The following is a 14,109-nucleotide window of genomic DNA, read 5'->3' as shown; positions in this document are numbered from 1 at the left end:
CACTCACATACACACACACACTATGGAATACATACACACACAGCTATAAGAAACTCTTATCTTTTCACTAAAAATAGATAAACATAGAAGATTTAATGTTGAGTGACACTGAGCCAGACATTAAAAGATACTCATTGTATATCCGCACTCAATTTGTGTTGAGTTTCTGCACTTTATGGCACAGGTTGAGAGACTTAAAGATGTGATGGTGGAGAGGATTGGTGAGGAAACAAGTGACCGTAAGAGGGGAAAGTAATTGGTAAAAAGTAGGGTGGATTGGTGGATAGTGTGTGTGAGACCGGAAAAAAGTATAAATGATAAACTTTTGTTTACAAGAGAAAAATAAATCAAAACCTTTTTTTGTACTGTCTGAAATAGCTCATAATAGCACATATTTATTCCTTTATCTGTCGTCAGAAGAACAATTTGCCTAAAAGGAAGGTCTAACTAGGGATCAGCAATTAGTGTAATGGCTATGTCGCTGGACTCCCACATAGTCAATTGCGGTTCAAGTCCCCGACCAGGTGGCTTAAACTCATGCCAGGTGCGTGTGCGTGCATGCCCAAGATCCCAAGAGGAGAAAGTAGGAGAAGGGACTGCGGCGTGGTCATCCCCGCTGGGGGGTGATTTCTCGCTTTCTGTCTCTCTCTGTCTTTCTGGAGAGCGCACATGCCCTATAACAAAAACCTCTCCAAAAAAAAAAAGAAAGAAAGAAAGGTCTAACTAAAGTGCAAAATGTTTATAATCTTTTGCTAAACTGTAGCATTGCAATTCAAATTTTGCTAATTTTTTTGGATGAAATGAATAAAGTTTTTGTTTTAAAGAAATTAGTGTTTTTACCTATCAACATATATAAAAATGATCTCAATATGGATTCCATACCTAAAAACTAAAATGATAAAACTCATAGAAGAAAACTTAAGAGAAAGTCTTAGTAAAATGGGGTTTGGCAAAAATTTCTTAAACATAATACAAAAAAAAATTTGATTTCATCAAAATTTTAATGTGCTTCAAGGGACATTTATGAAAACCAAAAGGCAAGTTATCAACTGAGATAAAACATTGGCAAAAACAAATATCCAACAAAGGATTTAGTATATAGACTACACCAAAAAACAAATTCTTACAATTTTATATTAGGACAACCACCCAATGTTAAAAATAAGTGAAAGAGGCTAGCAGGTGGTGTGGGGGTTATGGCACTAGATCCCTCATGGCCACTTCAGCTATTTGAGTCCCAGACCCAGCAGCCTGAAAAACATGCAAGTCACCTGTACCAGCATGCACAAAATCCCAAGAGGAGAATGGAAGAGAAGGGGCTGCAGTGTGACCTTCCTCCCAGGGGAGTGATTTCTCACTTTCCCTTTTCTTTGTCTCTCTCCTGCAAGTGCATGAACCCGCTGGCAAAAGAAAATCGATAAAGAAATCATTTTTTTTAATGAGATTGAATAGATACATCACCAAATAAACACATTAAAAAATGCCTAGAGCATTAATCACTATGGAAATGCAAACAAAACTACCATGAGTTACCACCACACATCCACTAATAGGATAAATTTAAAAGACTGAGCATACTGAGAATCAATAAGCATGTGGAACAGCTGAAATGCTCCTAATCTACAGGCGGGTATGTAAACTGTTGCAATCACTTTGGAAAGTAGTTTGGAAGTTCATTTCTTCAAAAATTAAACACTTACCATGTGATTCCAGCATACCACACCTACGAATTTCTCAAAGAGAAATTAAAACATTAAAACACATATCCACAAAACACTTTGTACACACATGTTCGTAACAGTTTTTTTGGAGGAGTCCTTCATGGTAGCAAATAAATAAATGGCGTTCACTCCCATGTCTTACTGCTGCCCTGCTTCCAGCACTGAAAAATTCTAAAGAAACTGAAAAAAAAACCTACTCAAGCAAATAAGTGAGTTTAGCAAGATTATTGAACATAAAAACCAGTAAAATATATATGTGTATTTCTTTATTTGCAAAGAAATAAATGAAAAATTTTAAATATCCAAAGTCTTTAATCATAAGGGAAATAAAAATTAAAACTACAATGAGATATCATTTAATCTCCATTAGACAGGCTAGGATTAAAAAAGTAAAGAACAGTAAGTGTTGGCAAAGCTGTGGTGAAAAAGGAATTATTTCACACTATTGGTGGGAATGTAAATTAGTCCAACCTCTCTGGAAAACAATATGGAGATTTCTCAAAAATCTAAAAATAGAACTTCCATATGACCCAGCAATCGCACTTCTTGGTATCTATCCAAAGGATAAGAAAGCATTCAATTAAAAAGGCATCTGCACAACCATATTTATTGGAGCATTATTTAAAATTGCTAAAACAAGGAATTAACCTAAAAAATGATGATTGTGTTGGAAAACTGTGTGAGATATATATATCTAAACACTCACATACACACACACACTATGGAATACATACACACACAGCTATAAGAAACTCTTATCTTTTCACTAAAAATAGATAAACATAGAAGATTTAATGTTGAGTGACACTGAGCCAGACATTAAAAGATACTCATTGTATATCCGCACTCAATTTGTGTTGAGTTTCTGCACTTTATGGCACAGGTTGAGAGACTTAAAGATGTGATGGTGGAGAGGATTGGTGAGGAAACAAGTGACCGTAAGAGGGGAAAGTAATTGGTAAAAAGTAGGGTGGATTGGTGGATAGTGTGTGTGAGACCGGAAAAAAGTATAAATGATAAACTTTTGTTTACAAGAGAAAAATAAATCAAAACCTTTTTTTGTACTGTCTGAAATAGCTCATAATAGCACATATTTATTCCTTTATCTGTCGTCAGAAGAACAATTTGCCTAAAAGGAAGGTCTAACTAGGGATCAGCAATTAGTGTAATGGCTATGTCGCTGGACTCCCACATAGTCAATTGCGGTTCAAGTCCCCGACCAGGTGGCTTAAACTCATGCCAGGTGCGTGTGCGTGCATGCCCAAGATCCCAAGAGGAGAAAGAAGGAGCAGGGACTGCGGCGTGGTCATCCCCGCTGGGGGGTGATTTCTCGCTTTCTGTCTCTCTCTGTCTTTCTGGAGAGCGCACATGCCCTATAACAAAAACCTCTCCAAAAAAAAAAAGAAAGAAAGAAAGGTCTAACTAAAGTGCAAAATGTTTATAATCTTTTGCTAAACTGTAGCATTGCAATTCAAATTTTGCTAATTTTTTTGGATGAAATGAATAAAGTTTTTGTTTTAAAGAAATTAGTGTTTTTACCTATCAACATATATAAAAATGATCTCAATATGGATTCCATACCTAAAAACTAAAATGATAAAACTCATAGAAGAAAACTTAAGAGAAAGTCTTAGTAAAATGGGGTTTGGCAAAAATTTCTTAAACATAATACAAAAAAAAATTTGATTTCATCAAAATTTTAATGTGCTTCAAGGGACATTTATGAAAACCAAAAGGCAAGTTATCAACTGAGATAAAACATTGGCAAAAACAAATATCCAACAAAGGATTTAGTATATAGACTACACCAAAAAACAAATTCTTACAATTTTATATTAGGACAACCACCCAATGTTAAAAATAAGTGAAAGAGGCTAGCAGGTGGTGTGGGGGTTATGGCACTAGATCCCTCATGGCCACTTCAGCTATTTGAGTCCCAGACCCAGCAGCCTGAAAAACATGCAAGTCACCTGTACCAGCATGCACAAAATCCCAAGAGGAGAATGGAAGAGAAGGGGCTGCAGTGTGACCTTCCTCCCAGGGGAGTGATTTCTCACTTTCCCTTTTCTTTGTCTCTCTCCTGCAAGTGCATGAACCCGCTGGCAAAAGAAAATCGATAAAGAAATCATTTTTTTTAATGAGATTGAATAGATACATCACCAAATAAACACATTAAAAAATGCCTAGAGCATTAATCACTATGGAAATGCAAACAAAACTACCATGAGTTACCACCACACATCCACTAATAGGATAAATTTAAAAGACTGAGCATACTGAGAATCAATAAGCATGTGGAACAGCTGAAATGCTCCTAATCTACAGGCGGGTATGTAAACTGTTGCAATCACTTTGGAAAGTAGTTTGGAAGTTCATTTCTTCAAAAATTAAACACTTACCATGTGATTCCAGCATACCACACCTACGAATTTCTCAAAGAGAAATTAAAACATTAAAACACATATCCACAAAACACTTTGTACACACATGTTCGTAACAGTTTTTTTGGAGGAGTCCTTCATGGTAGCAAATAAATAAATGGCGTTCACTCCCATGTCTTACTGCTGCCCTGCTTCCAGCACGACGCTACTTCAGGTACATGGCACTTTACACTGAAGAGAAGCCATGCTAAGACAGACCACTACTTCAATTGCCCAAAACCTGAAAGACAGAATACAGCATACTCACCGGCACCTGTAGTTCTTGCGTTTTCTTCTTTTTCTTGGACAATCTCCCATCCTTGGTCAGCATTTTTGACTTGACCCAGCTCGACTGACCTATCTCTGAGGGTCTTGGAAGATCTGTAAGGAAAATGGTTTACATGAGAAAATTTAAGACAATATGGCGGGGTAAGGACATTTTTTGTGAAAAGGATTGAGAATATTTGAACGCAGTCTTCAAGAGTCAAGAGTCATAGATGTTTTAAAACCCAGTAACAATGTGGAGGACTTAATACTGGATTTTGATTGTTTTGTGTTTGCTCCTTACTTTTAATATGATGAGTCTTCATCGATCTCTCCTCCCTGTGGAATCTAAAACTGTGACTCCTAAAGAAGGGTCTGTCTCGGCGGAGAGGATTGATCCAAGAGGATGTGTTTGGTGGAAGCCATGGCCCCACCTCTGAGCAATCACTACTGTGGGTCGATCTTGTTGAGCTGTCAGATAGAGATCTGCCCCGGATCTGCACCTGGCACGGTTCCTGCTTTGTGGAGTCACTGTTACAAAGAGAAGGCGAGCAGGTTTGCCACTTTTTCTTGATGCTAAACACACCAGTTTCATCACCTTCTGAAAACGCCCAGTTCACATATCCACCTCCAGTTTGCATGTTCTTGACTTGGGAAGGAAAGGAGGTCCCCATCGTGGGTGCGGATGTGCAACTGGAAGTGAGCAGAACGTGCTCCACCTGGTCTTGCTTGTCTGGTCCCTGAGCCACTGGCTCGCACCACTCCTTGGGTTCAGCCGCGGGTGCCTGCTCTGAGACAAGTGGGATCTGCCAAGTGAGAGGGACAGGGATCTCACTCGGGGTGACCCGTTCGGCTGCCAGCACAGCGGGGCCTAAGTCCAAGGAGAGAGGGACAGGGATCTCACTCGGGGTGACCCGTTCGGCTGCCAGCACATCGGTGCCTACTTCCACAGATGGTCTAGACAGAGGCAAGATAGTTTCTGCAGAAAGAGGAACTTGCTTTGGATAAGAGGGGACCAAAAGAAACTGGCTGGACTTTGAGTGTGCTTCCCTGTCACAGGGCACCCCAGAATCAACCATATGTTCTGTTTCTTGTTCTTCCTGGTCATCTCTTACATTTGAAGCCTCTGTCCGAGAGTCTGAAAGCTCAAGAAGAGCCCCCCTCTGCACTGTTGAGGGACGCCGGCCTCTGGCCAGGCTCCGGAGGAAAGAAGCCGGCATGCTGTAATACTGATACTTCTGCTCGGAGGTCTCCGTGCCGCCTACGACTTCTGCACAGATGACGTTGCTCCAGCTGTGGGGAAGTGTTCTGTAAGTAGAACGCTTTCTTTTGGAGAGGAGAGCCTCATCCTCTTGCAAGGTGTCAACAGCAGAAAGCACCTTCAGTGTATCCACGGTCAGAGCAGAAAGGTCCTGCAGGTGTCCCACCTGGCTGTCCAACGACAGTAAGGAGTCCTTTATAAAAGACACTTTTTCATTTATTTCTTTCATTTGGAAGTACATCTCTGTAACCCTAATGATGAAAGGGAGGGGAAAACCAATAAGCATTAAGCCTGTAGAATATGCCTGCTCTGTTCCTATCCTATGTCCATCCCTCAGAGGCTCCTTGGCCCTGGCCACTTCCCAAAGTTAAATCCATCATTTGCTTCCTTCTCTCCTCAACTGAAACTCTCATCTCAGGTGATCTCACCCACGTCTATAATACCACTATGACCCCATTATAGTCTACATCTGTAACCTTTATTCCTAATATTTTAGAGCACATTTCCAGCTTCCTGTTAGTTATCCCTTCATTCATCTAATCAATTATCTCATTTTTATTCATTGATACTCTCATTCATTTACATGACAAACACTAGAAAACCTATTGGCACACATCCTACTATTTTGATGGGAAAGAAAACCCTAAAGAAGAAACCAGAAAAACAGGAACAAAATCAATATCAAATGCTACACAAAATAAAGAAAAGTGAAAAAAATTTAAAAACACCTATAACTCTTTAAAAAAGAAAAAATGAAACAAATAAAACATCCTACAAACTTCAACTCTACAGTTCAAATAGATTACTCAGGTTCCAAACAAAATCCATTTCCAAATACTACAACCAATGATTTTGCCGCCTGGCCATTGCATCAGGTAAAAGAGACACATCTTTAGTAATACAAGCACCAAAGCAAATTGCAAGTACGCTGAATTAAACGTAACAAGTCAATTACATAGAGAGAGGAAGAGGGAGAAGAAGATGTTAGTATTTATCTACACACACCTCTAAACCTCTGTCTGGGGATGAGTTTTGCTCTGTCCTCCCTTCACAAAAACACGTGCTGAAGTCTTAACATCGTACCCAGAATGTGTCCACACTGGGAAGCAGGGTCTTTACAGAGGTAATCAAATTAAGAGATCCTTAGGCTGGACCCTACTCCAACATGACTGGTGTCCTTTTTAGAAAGAAAATGTAAAAGACAGGCACAAAAGGAAGTCAAGGTGAATGAAGACGACGTGAAGGCACACAGGGAGAAGGGTCTCAAGGCTGCAGCATTGCATCAACTCAAAGAATGTCAAGAACCGTCGGCAAATATCAAAAGCTGAAAGTGGCAAGGGAGGACTTTTTTCTAGAGCCATCGGAGAACACATGGCCCTGCCAACACCTTGATCTCATGCTCCTACTGGGTTGTCAGAAAAGTCATGATGTATTTTCTTCATGTTTTTCTATGTAAAAATGCGTCATGACTTTCCAGATGACCCAATAGCTTCCACAAATGCAAAGTAATAAATTCTGTTGTTGTAAGACCCACTTTTGGTATTTTCCTACCACAGCCCTAAGAAACTAATATAGATAAGTTAACAATCAATAGAAAAAATTACAAAATACATCACATTTCAGCATGGTTTTTAATAAAGTAAACTTATACACCAAAATGTAATGTAAAATTTCAAAGCAGAAAATAATTGAAAACTTACTATTCTAACAACTATGATGAAATATTCATAGTCTTTAAAAAACCAACAGGTTTTACATTTGTTGAAGAAAAAAAATACAAAAACTAAAAAGGACATGAGTAGATTATTCAGAGGGATAGATAAGTATTTGAGTGATTTTCATGTAAATGAATACTAATGAAAAAAATGGAATTGTTATCATATACAAAAAAGGAAAGGAACATGTAAAATAGTCAACCCCACTAGGTACGTGTAGATGAAAATTAAGAAAATAATGTTTATCTACATTGTAACATTTGTTTCACCTAGCAAAGTTAAAGAACTCCAAGATGTCAAGAATATAATATTAGAACACAACATATATAAAGAGGTTGTCATTTCATTGTGTGAAAACACACAGATATTTATGACATTATAAAACAGACTACTAAGCAACCATTAGAAATCATATTGTTGACAGTTTCTTTGGCTATTTCTGGAGCTAGAAGGGTTGTGGATGTTTGTCATGTTTTGCATTATATTAAGTTTTTAAATTTGGTACAAAAATTATGTAAGTAGAAAAATGCAAGTTAAAGTATATTTATAAAGATACTTAATTATTTGGGGAAACTGTTTTTGCTATGTAAGAGGGAAAAATAATACAACATTATGTCATTTTAACTGAAAATATATAGAAGAGTAAATAGAAAAGAACAAATTTTTCACAGAGAGTTCTGTCTTATGACATTGTTCTTTCTTCTTTCCTTGTTTTGTTTTTTTTCATTTGGGAAAGAGGGAATCTAGCTCCAATTTCTCAATGATGAAAATCTTGGATCGATGGGATTAAAGTAAAAAACAGCAAAAGAGGGAAAGAAATGATTAGAGTGACGGCTGTCGTGGCCACCTGCAGAAATGAAAATTATCCCCAGGCTCATCTAGAAGAGGGAGAAGCAGAGATTCTCCCAGAACAGTTAACAGGCACCTGTAGCAAGTACTTCCAAGGTAGCACTAGACGCCCAGTCTCTAGAACACATCTCAAGTCATAGGGATGAAAGATCCTCTACCTCTTCGTTCTGGGATCTTTGTGAATAGGAATTAAAGAACAAAGAAGACAGTATTTTCTTTTTTTGTCATATTCTCTGTGGGTAGAACCCTCTCTTTCTTCCTTCCACTAGAATTCAACTTCGATAACTAAATGGAGGCTTAATAAAGGCTTCCTGACCTTCTGGAACCTGCAAAATTAGAACTGGCAAGGACAATGTGGGAAGGGCATAACATACATGTGTATTCTCTTCCAAGGACACTTAATTAGAGCCTCTCTGCTCAGCGCACTGTTTCTTCTAATTCAAAAACAGTACAGTCTGGACAGCGGTAATGGAGACTCATTAAGCCCCATTAGCAGCCGCCACATGGATGGATACAATGGAAACCGGCAGCTGTTCACACGACAGGTACCACGCTGTAACAGACCTGTCAATGAGCACCCTGGCCACCCTCAGTCAGGGCCTCGTGCTCTTAGAGGTACTTACTTTCTAAAGCTCAATGTCCCTATAAAAGATATTTTAATTATATTCCCAGACCATCAACTACACTAATTTAATCCAGCCTTTGAGTCATTCTGACACATAAAAAAAACTCCTATCGTAGTTTCGTTTGGGCGAGGAGTGAGGGTGGAGGAGAGATGAGTATGGTAATTGTTTTATTGTGAGCCTTGAAACGAGGGAATCAGTGTAATGGGAATCGTCATGATAATCATGACACTCACTGAGCGCTCACTGTGTACCAGCCAGTCCAGAGGTTCTGCACTGACTGTTTTATTGACCCCACACAACAATCTGCAGCGGCCGAACGAGGACCCCTTTCATGGAAAAGAGGTTGGGTCAGAGCCAGAGCCACATGGCTGGGCAGGGACGGAGCTGGGCATCGAACCCAGACAGACTGACTCTGTACTGAGTGACATTAACCACTGCACTCTGGCACCTCTCAGCAACTCATGTGGGATCTGGGGAAGTATCTTTTGGGGATTTGGCCATGCACGAATCATTAAACAAACTACATCAGCATGGCCCGTGCTGGGGGTAGCATAGATGCTGCTTAGCAAGGCCTCCTGGTTGGACAATGACAAACTCGAATCCTGAGTCACAGTGCACACTGCGCTGAAGTGTTTGGGCTTTTATGAAAGTGTATTCATTCATTTATTTTGAGAGAGCAACAGAAAGACAGGTATCACAACGGGGGTCTTCACACTGTAATCCACCCCCAGCCTCCACAACCTGGATCATGGACGTGCATGTGTTTACCCTGCATGGCCAGGGAGGCCTCGGATGTGAACCTGGGCCTCTCCCATGTGGGTCCAGCTGCACTTCCACTGCACCACTGTCTGGCCCCGAAGTGCCTAAACTTTTTAAAAAACACAGCATTTCCCAAATATGACACACCCAAACAAGCTTTAATAAAGGAAAATACCTAAAATCATCTTACTCCATAAAACAGAAAGAGGGAAACTCTGCTTTACACGCCTGGGGTCAATAAAAGAAGCTGATGTTGCAAATAGGGAACGTGAGATACAAATCAGCCTTCCTCCATTCTCTTCCCACGGTCACAACTCACTGAACCTAGAAGGGTATCGATCTCTTCTTTAGAGGTAAGCAAACACAAATGTCCTCCGAATCTCCTTTCCCTCCCTCTTCAAACTTTTAAACTCAGTTACCTCAAGAAATATCTTCCTCCCTCCCACACCTTTATGAGCTCCCCAGAAATGACCTCAACAGGAATGACAGTGTAAAAACAGTTCCACTGAGATAACGCCATCAAGAGAGAAAACTGATTGCATTTGGAAGTTAAATTAGAGCTTTATAATGAAATTCTAAACCCCTAGATGTATCCACATTTTTCAGAAGCTATATACCCACTTAACTTTGAATCCACTACCCAAATCCTAAGAAGCCAAGAGAGATATCATAGTATATGATGATTAAGATTTTGTTGTTATTATCATCATTGAATTACTGGTTTGTGAATGTTTACTTCATTCTATTGGGTGTCAGAAAAGTAATTATATGTTTTTCTATGCAAAAATGCATGGTGATAGGACCAATAGATGGAGTAATGGTTATGCTGCAGGATTCCCACATAGTTGATCGCAGTTTGAATCCCAGACCTAGAAGCTTAAAACTCACACCAAGATGTGCCCAAGATCCCTAGAGGAGAAGGAATTGAGGCATGACCATTCCCTTAGGGGGTGAGTTCTTGCTTTCTGTCTCTCTGTATCTCGGTGTCTGACGAGTGATTGGACCCTAGCAAAAATCTCTCTTAAAAAACAATGTATTGAGGACCAGCAGTTAGTGTAATGGCTATGTTGCTGGACTCCCATGTAGACGACCGTGGTTTGAGTCCTGGACCCAGTGGCTTAAAACTCACGCCGGGTGCGTGTACATACGTGCCCAAGATCCCAAGAGGAGAATGGAGGAGAAGGAATTGCAGCGTGGTCATCCCCCTGGGGGGTGATTTCTCACTTTCTGTCTCTCTGTCTCTCTCTGTCTGTCTGGCGAATGCACGCACCCTATGACATAAACCTCTCAAAAAAAAAAAATTAAAAGAAACAATGCATTGCACTTTTTCCAACAACCTAAGATACTCACTGGGCTTATGACACCACCTTCTCCTAGTTCTGTTTGTGCTCCTGACTGATTTTGCTAGTCTTCTCCACACATTTCTTTCTCCACCTATTTCTCAGTGCTGGCTCCACCTAGAGTGTGCCTACAGCCCACCAAGTCTCCTCATTCTCCTGCTACCTGGGCCTACGCACTCTCCGTCAGACCTGTAGTTACCCACAAGCAGCAGATGACTCCTGCAGGTGACTCTCCCAATAGGCAGTTCAAACTTGCTCCCAGAGCTGCAGATTCATAATCCAAAGCCCCCTGGGCCCCCCAGCTACATGTGGCACGAGAAGCTCTAGCTCAACAAATCCACAACTTGTTGCTTCCTCCATGCGTTTAAAAAAAAAAAAAAAAAACGATTTATTTATTTATTTAGTTCCATCTGTTATTATTTTTTAATTTGACCAGAGAGAGAAAGCAGGTCAACGAGTTCCGGATTCAAACCATGGTTGGCCATATGGGAATCTAGCGCCTTTAACCACCACGCCACCTGCTGGGCCCCCATCACATATCTTTCATACCTTCTCTCCCTCAGCTCCACATCCAACCCCGAACCCCCTTCACAAACTGCCTTTTCTCAATGTATCTTATTCTTCCTTTTCCCCACTAACCTTGGCCAGGCTATGGAACTCATCTGTCCGCTGCACCGCTCTCTCAAGTCGTCTCCCTGGTTCCAATTCTGACCTGTCGAATCCACGCTGTAGCTGAAGGAACGTATCCGGAAGGCAACTCTGTCCAAGTGACTGACCATCTAAAACCCCTCCTTAGTCAATACAACAGTGCTTCAGAAAGTCCATGGGGAACACATGAAACTAAAGTGCAAGAGTTTTTTTTTTTTTTCTGATGCCCCCCAAAATTTTAAAGCTTGCATAAATTTTTTCAGAATACAGATTTTCTTTTTTTGGGGGGGAGAGAGGTTTTTGCTATAGGGCACGTGCGCTTGCCAGTCAGACAGAGAGAGACAGAGAGACAGAAAGCGAGAAATTACCCCCCAGGGGGTATGGCCATGCCGCAATCCCTTCTCCTCCATTCTCCTCTCGGGATCTGGGACACGCACGCACACACGCCCGGCGTGAGTTTAAGCCACCGAGTCCGGGACTCGAACCGCAGTCAACTACGTGGGAGTCCAGCGACATAGCCATTACGCTAACAGCTGGCCCCAGAATACAAATTTTCTATGAACTCTTGGAAGAACTCCTTCACTACCACATTTTCTCACATTAAGAGGCTCTTCATGACATTGTCTTGGTGCATTATCTTGGGGGGTAGAAGCCTGTCCAGATTTCCTCTTTTCTGAAGGTTTAGAAGGGAATCTGTTCTTCAAAATAAACTATACCCTGGAATCTATTTTTACATAATAGTAGATAACTTTCATTGCACCCTTACTACCTCCCAGCACGCTGCCACGAGATCACCTGTATTTTCTCATTTAATCTGCACAACCTAAGAGGTAGGTCTGTCTTCATGTCCATTTCACAGATAAGAAAACTGAGGCCCAAGGAGGCTCAGTACATTTTCCCACATGCCCGTGACTAGTAAGTGGCAGAAGCAGGACGGCAGCCCAGCCTGGCAAGCCCCTACTAGGGGTATATGCTGTACAAACACTGAGAACCAAGCTGACCCACTGGACTCCATGAAAATCACTGTGAAGGGATCAACAGTGTGGAAGAGGGAAAAAGAAAGGATGTTCATAAAGCCATGGCCTAGAAACAATAATTAGGTAAATAGGCTTTGGAAGACTCACAAATCTTTATCTGTTTGTTCTCCACATTAAATTGTATCTGAAATTCAGCTATATAAACCCATATTTTCGTAAATATGGTATCAATGGAAATGTCCAGAAATATATACACAACAATTATGCCCATAGGAGCCATGTATTAAGCTTTAATGTGATTCAGTTTTAAATAAAGTCATATTTAAGATTCACAGCTATATATCTGGTATTCAGACATCAGAAAAAAGACATGCATAATTGTGACAATTTTATAATTAGATCCACGTAGATTCTTCATTTTAGATCCATGTAGATTCGGAAATGAAGAAGCACATTTAACTTCTGTCAATTTGTTTCCACTTAAAGAGCATGCCTATATTTTTAAAAAAATGTATATACAGGGACCCAGCCACTGTGGCACAGCAATAACGCAGTGCCCTGCCAAACTGGAAGCCATGTGGCAACTGCAGGTTTGAATCCATGTCAGCCTGAGGGTGGGCACACACATGGACAGCCAGGATCCAGAAGAGCTGGAGAACAAGAGACAGGGGATTACAGTATATTGAGTAGAGGATCCTTCTCGCTCCCTTTCTCTCTCTCTCTCCCTCTCATATATACACGCACTCATGTACTCTACTGCTTAAAAAAAAAAAAAAGCATACACAAAAGCACATCATTAGACAACTTCATCATTGCATAAACTTCATAGCGAGTACTTACCTAAACCTAGATGGTATGGCCTACTGCACAGAGGCTCTGTGTGGTATAGCTCATCTTACTCTACAGGACCTCTACTGAATGTGCAATTTGTTGTAAACCGAAATGCCATCATGTGGGGCAAGACTGTAATCACACACAGCCCTCCATGTTTTATCACGATGCCAGGCACCCACAATTAGTAATCTGTCCACAGTAGCTTTGATCCCCCTACAATTTCCTAATATGTTCACTTTCTCCAACACATCTACCTTTTCCTCAAACCTCTGCATGGTCTGCTTCCTCCCAGACCACACAAACCCACAGACAGTTTCAGCTGATGAATCCACCTAAAGAAGTACGTGCCCAGGGCCAGTGATGGCATAGTGGTTAAGATCCTGGATTCCGAGACCAGCAGTTGGCGTAATGGCTATATCGCTGGACTCCCACAGATTCAACCGTGGTTCAAGGCCCAGACCCTGTGGCTTAAACTCACACCGAGCACATGTGCATGTGTGCCAAAGATCCCAAGGGGAGAATGGCGAAGAAGGGATTGCAGCATGGTCATCTCCCTTGGGGGAGTGATTTCTCACTTTGTGCCTCTCCATCTCTTTCTGGCGAGCGCATGCACCCTATAGCAAAAACCTCTAAAAAAAATAAGATCCTGGGTTCCTACATGATCGACCACAGTTTAAGTCCCAGACCTGGCAGCT

At 40.9% G+C, this 14,109-nt stretch overlaps 1 protein-coding gene across 1 annotated transcript in view; it reads right to left on the bottom strand.

Moving 5' to 3' along the window:
- The window catches only part of LOC102471583 (transient receptor potential cation channel subfamily M member 6), a 207,034-nt gene that overhangs the window by 64,205 nt on the left and 128,720 nt on the right, over positions 1-14,109 (bottom strand). The window contains exons 25-27 of the mRNA XM_006155328.2: positions 5,346-5,917; positions 4,710-5,276; positions 4,410-4,522 (exon numbers count right to left, since the gene is read on the bottom strand). Coding sequence (XP_006155390.1) covers positions 4,410-4,522; positions 4,710-5,276; positions 5,346-5,917 — 1,252 coding nt within the window. The remainder of the gene's footprint in view (positions 1-4,409; positions 4,523-4,709; positions 5,277-5,345; positions 5,918-14,109) is intronic.

This window comes from Tupaia chinensis, unplaced genomic scaffold (assembly GCF_000334495.1).
Source record: "Tupaia chinensis unplaced genomic scaffold, TupChi_1.0 Scaffold000447_1, whole genome shotgun sequence".
In the NCBI taxonomy this organism is placed as follows: domain Eukaryota; kingdom Metazoa; phylum Chordata; class Mammalia; order Scandentia; family Tupaiidae; genus Tupaia; species Tupaia belangeri.
Note: the sequence above shows the minus strand (reverse complement) of the source record. Positions and strands in the feature narration are given on the sequence as shown.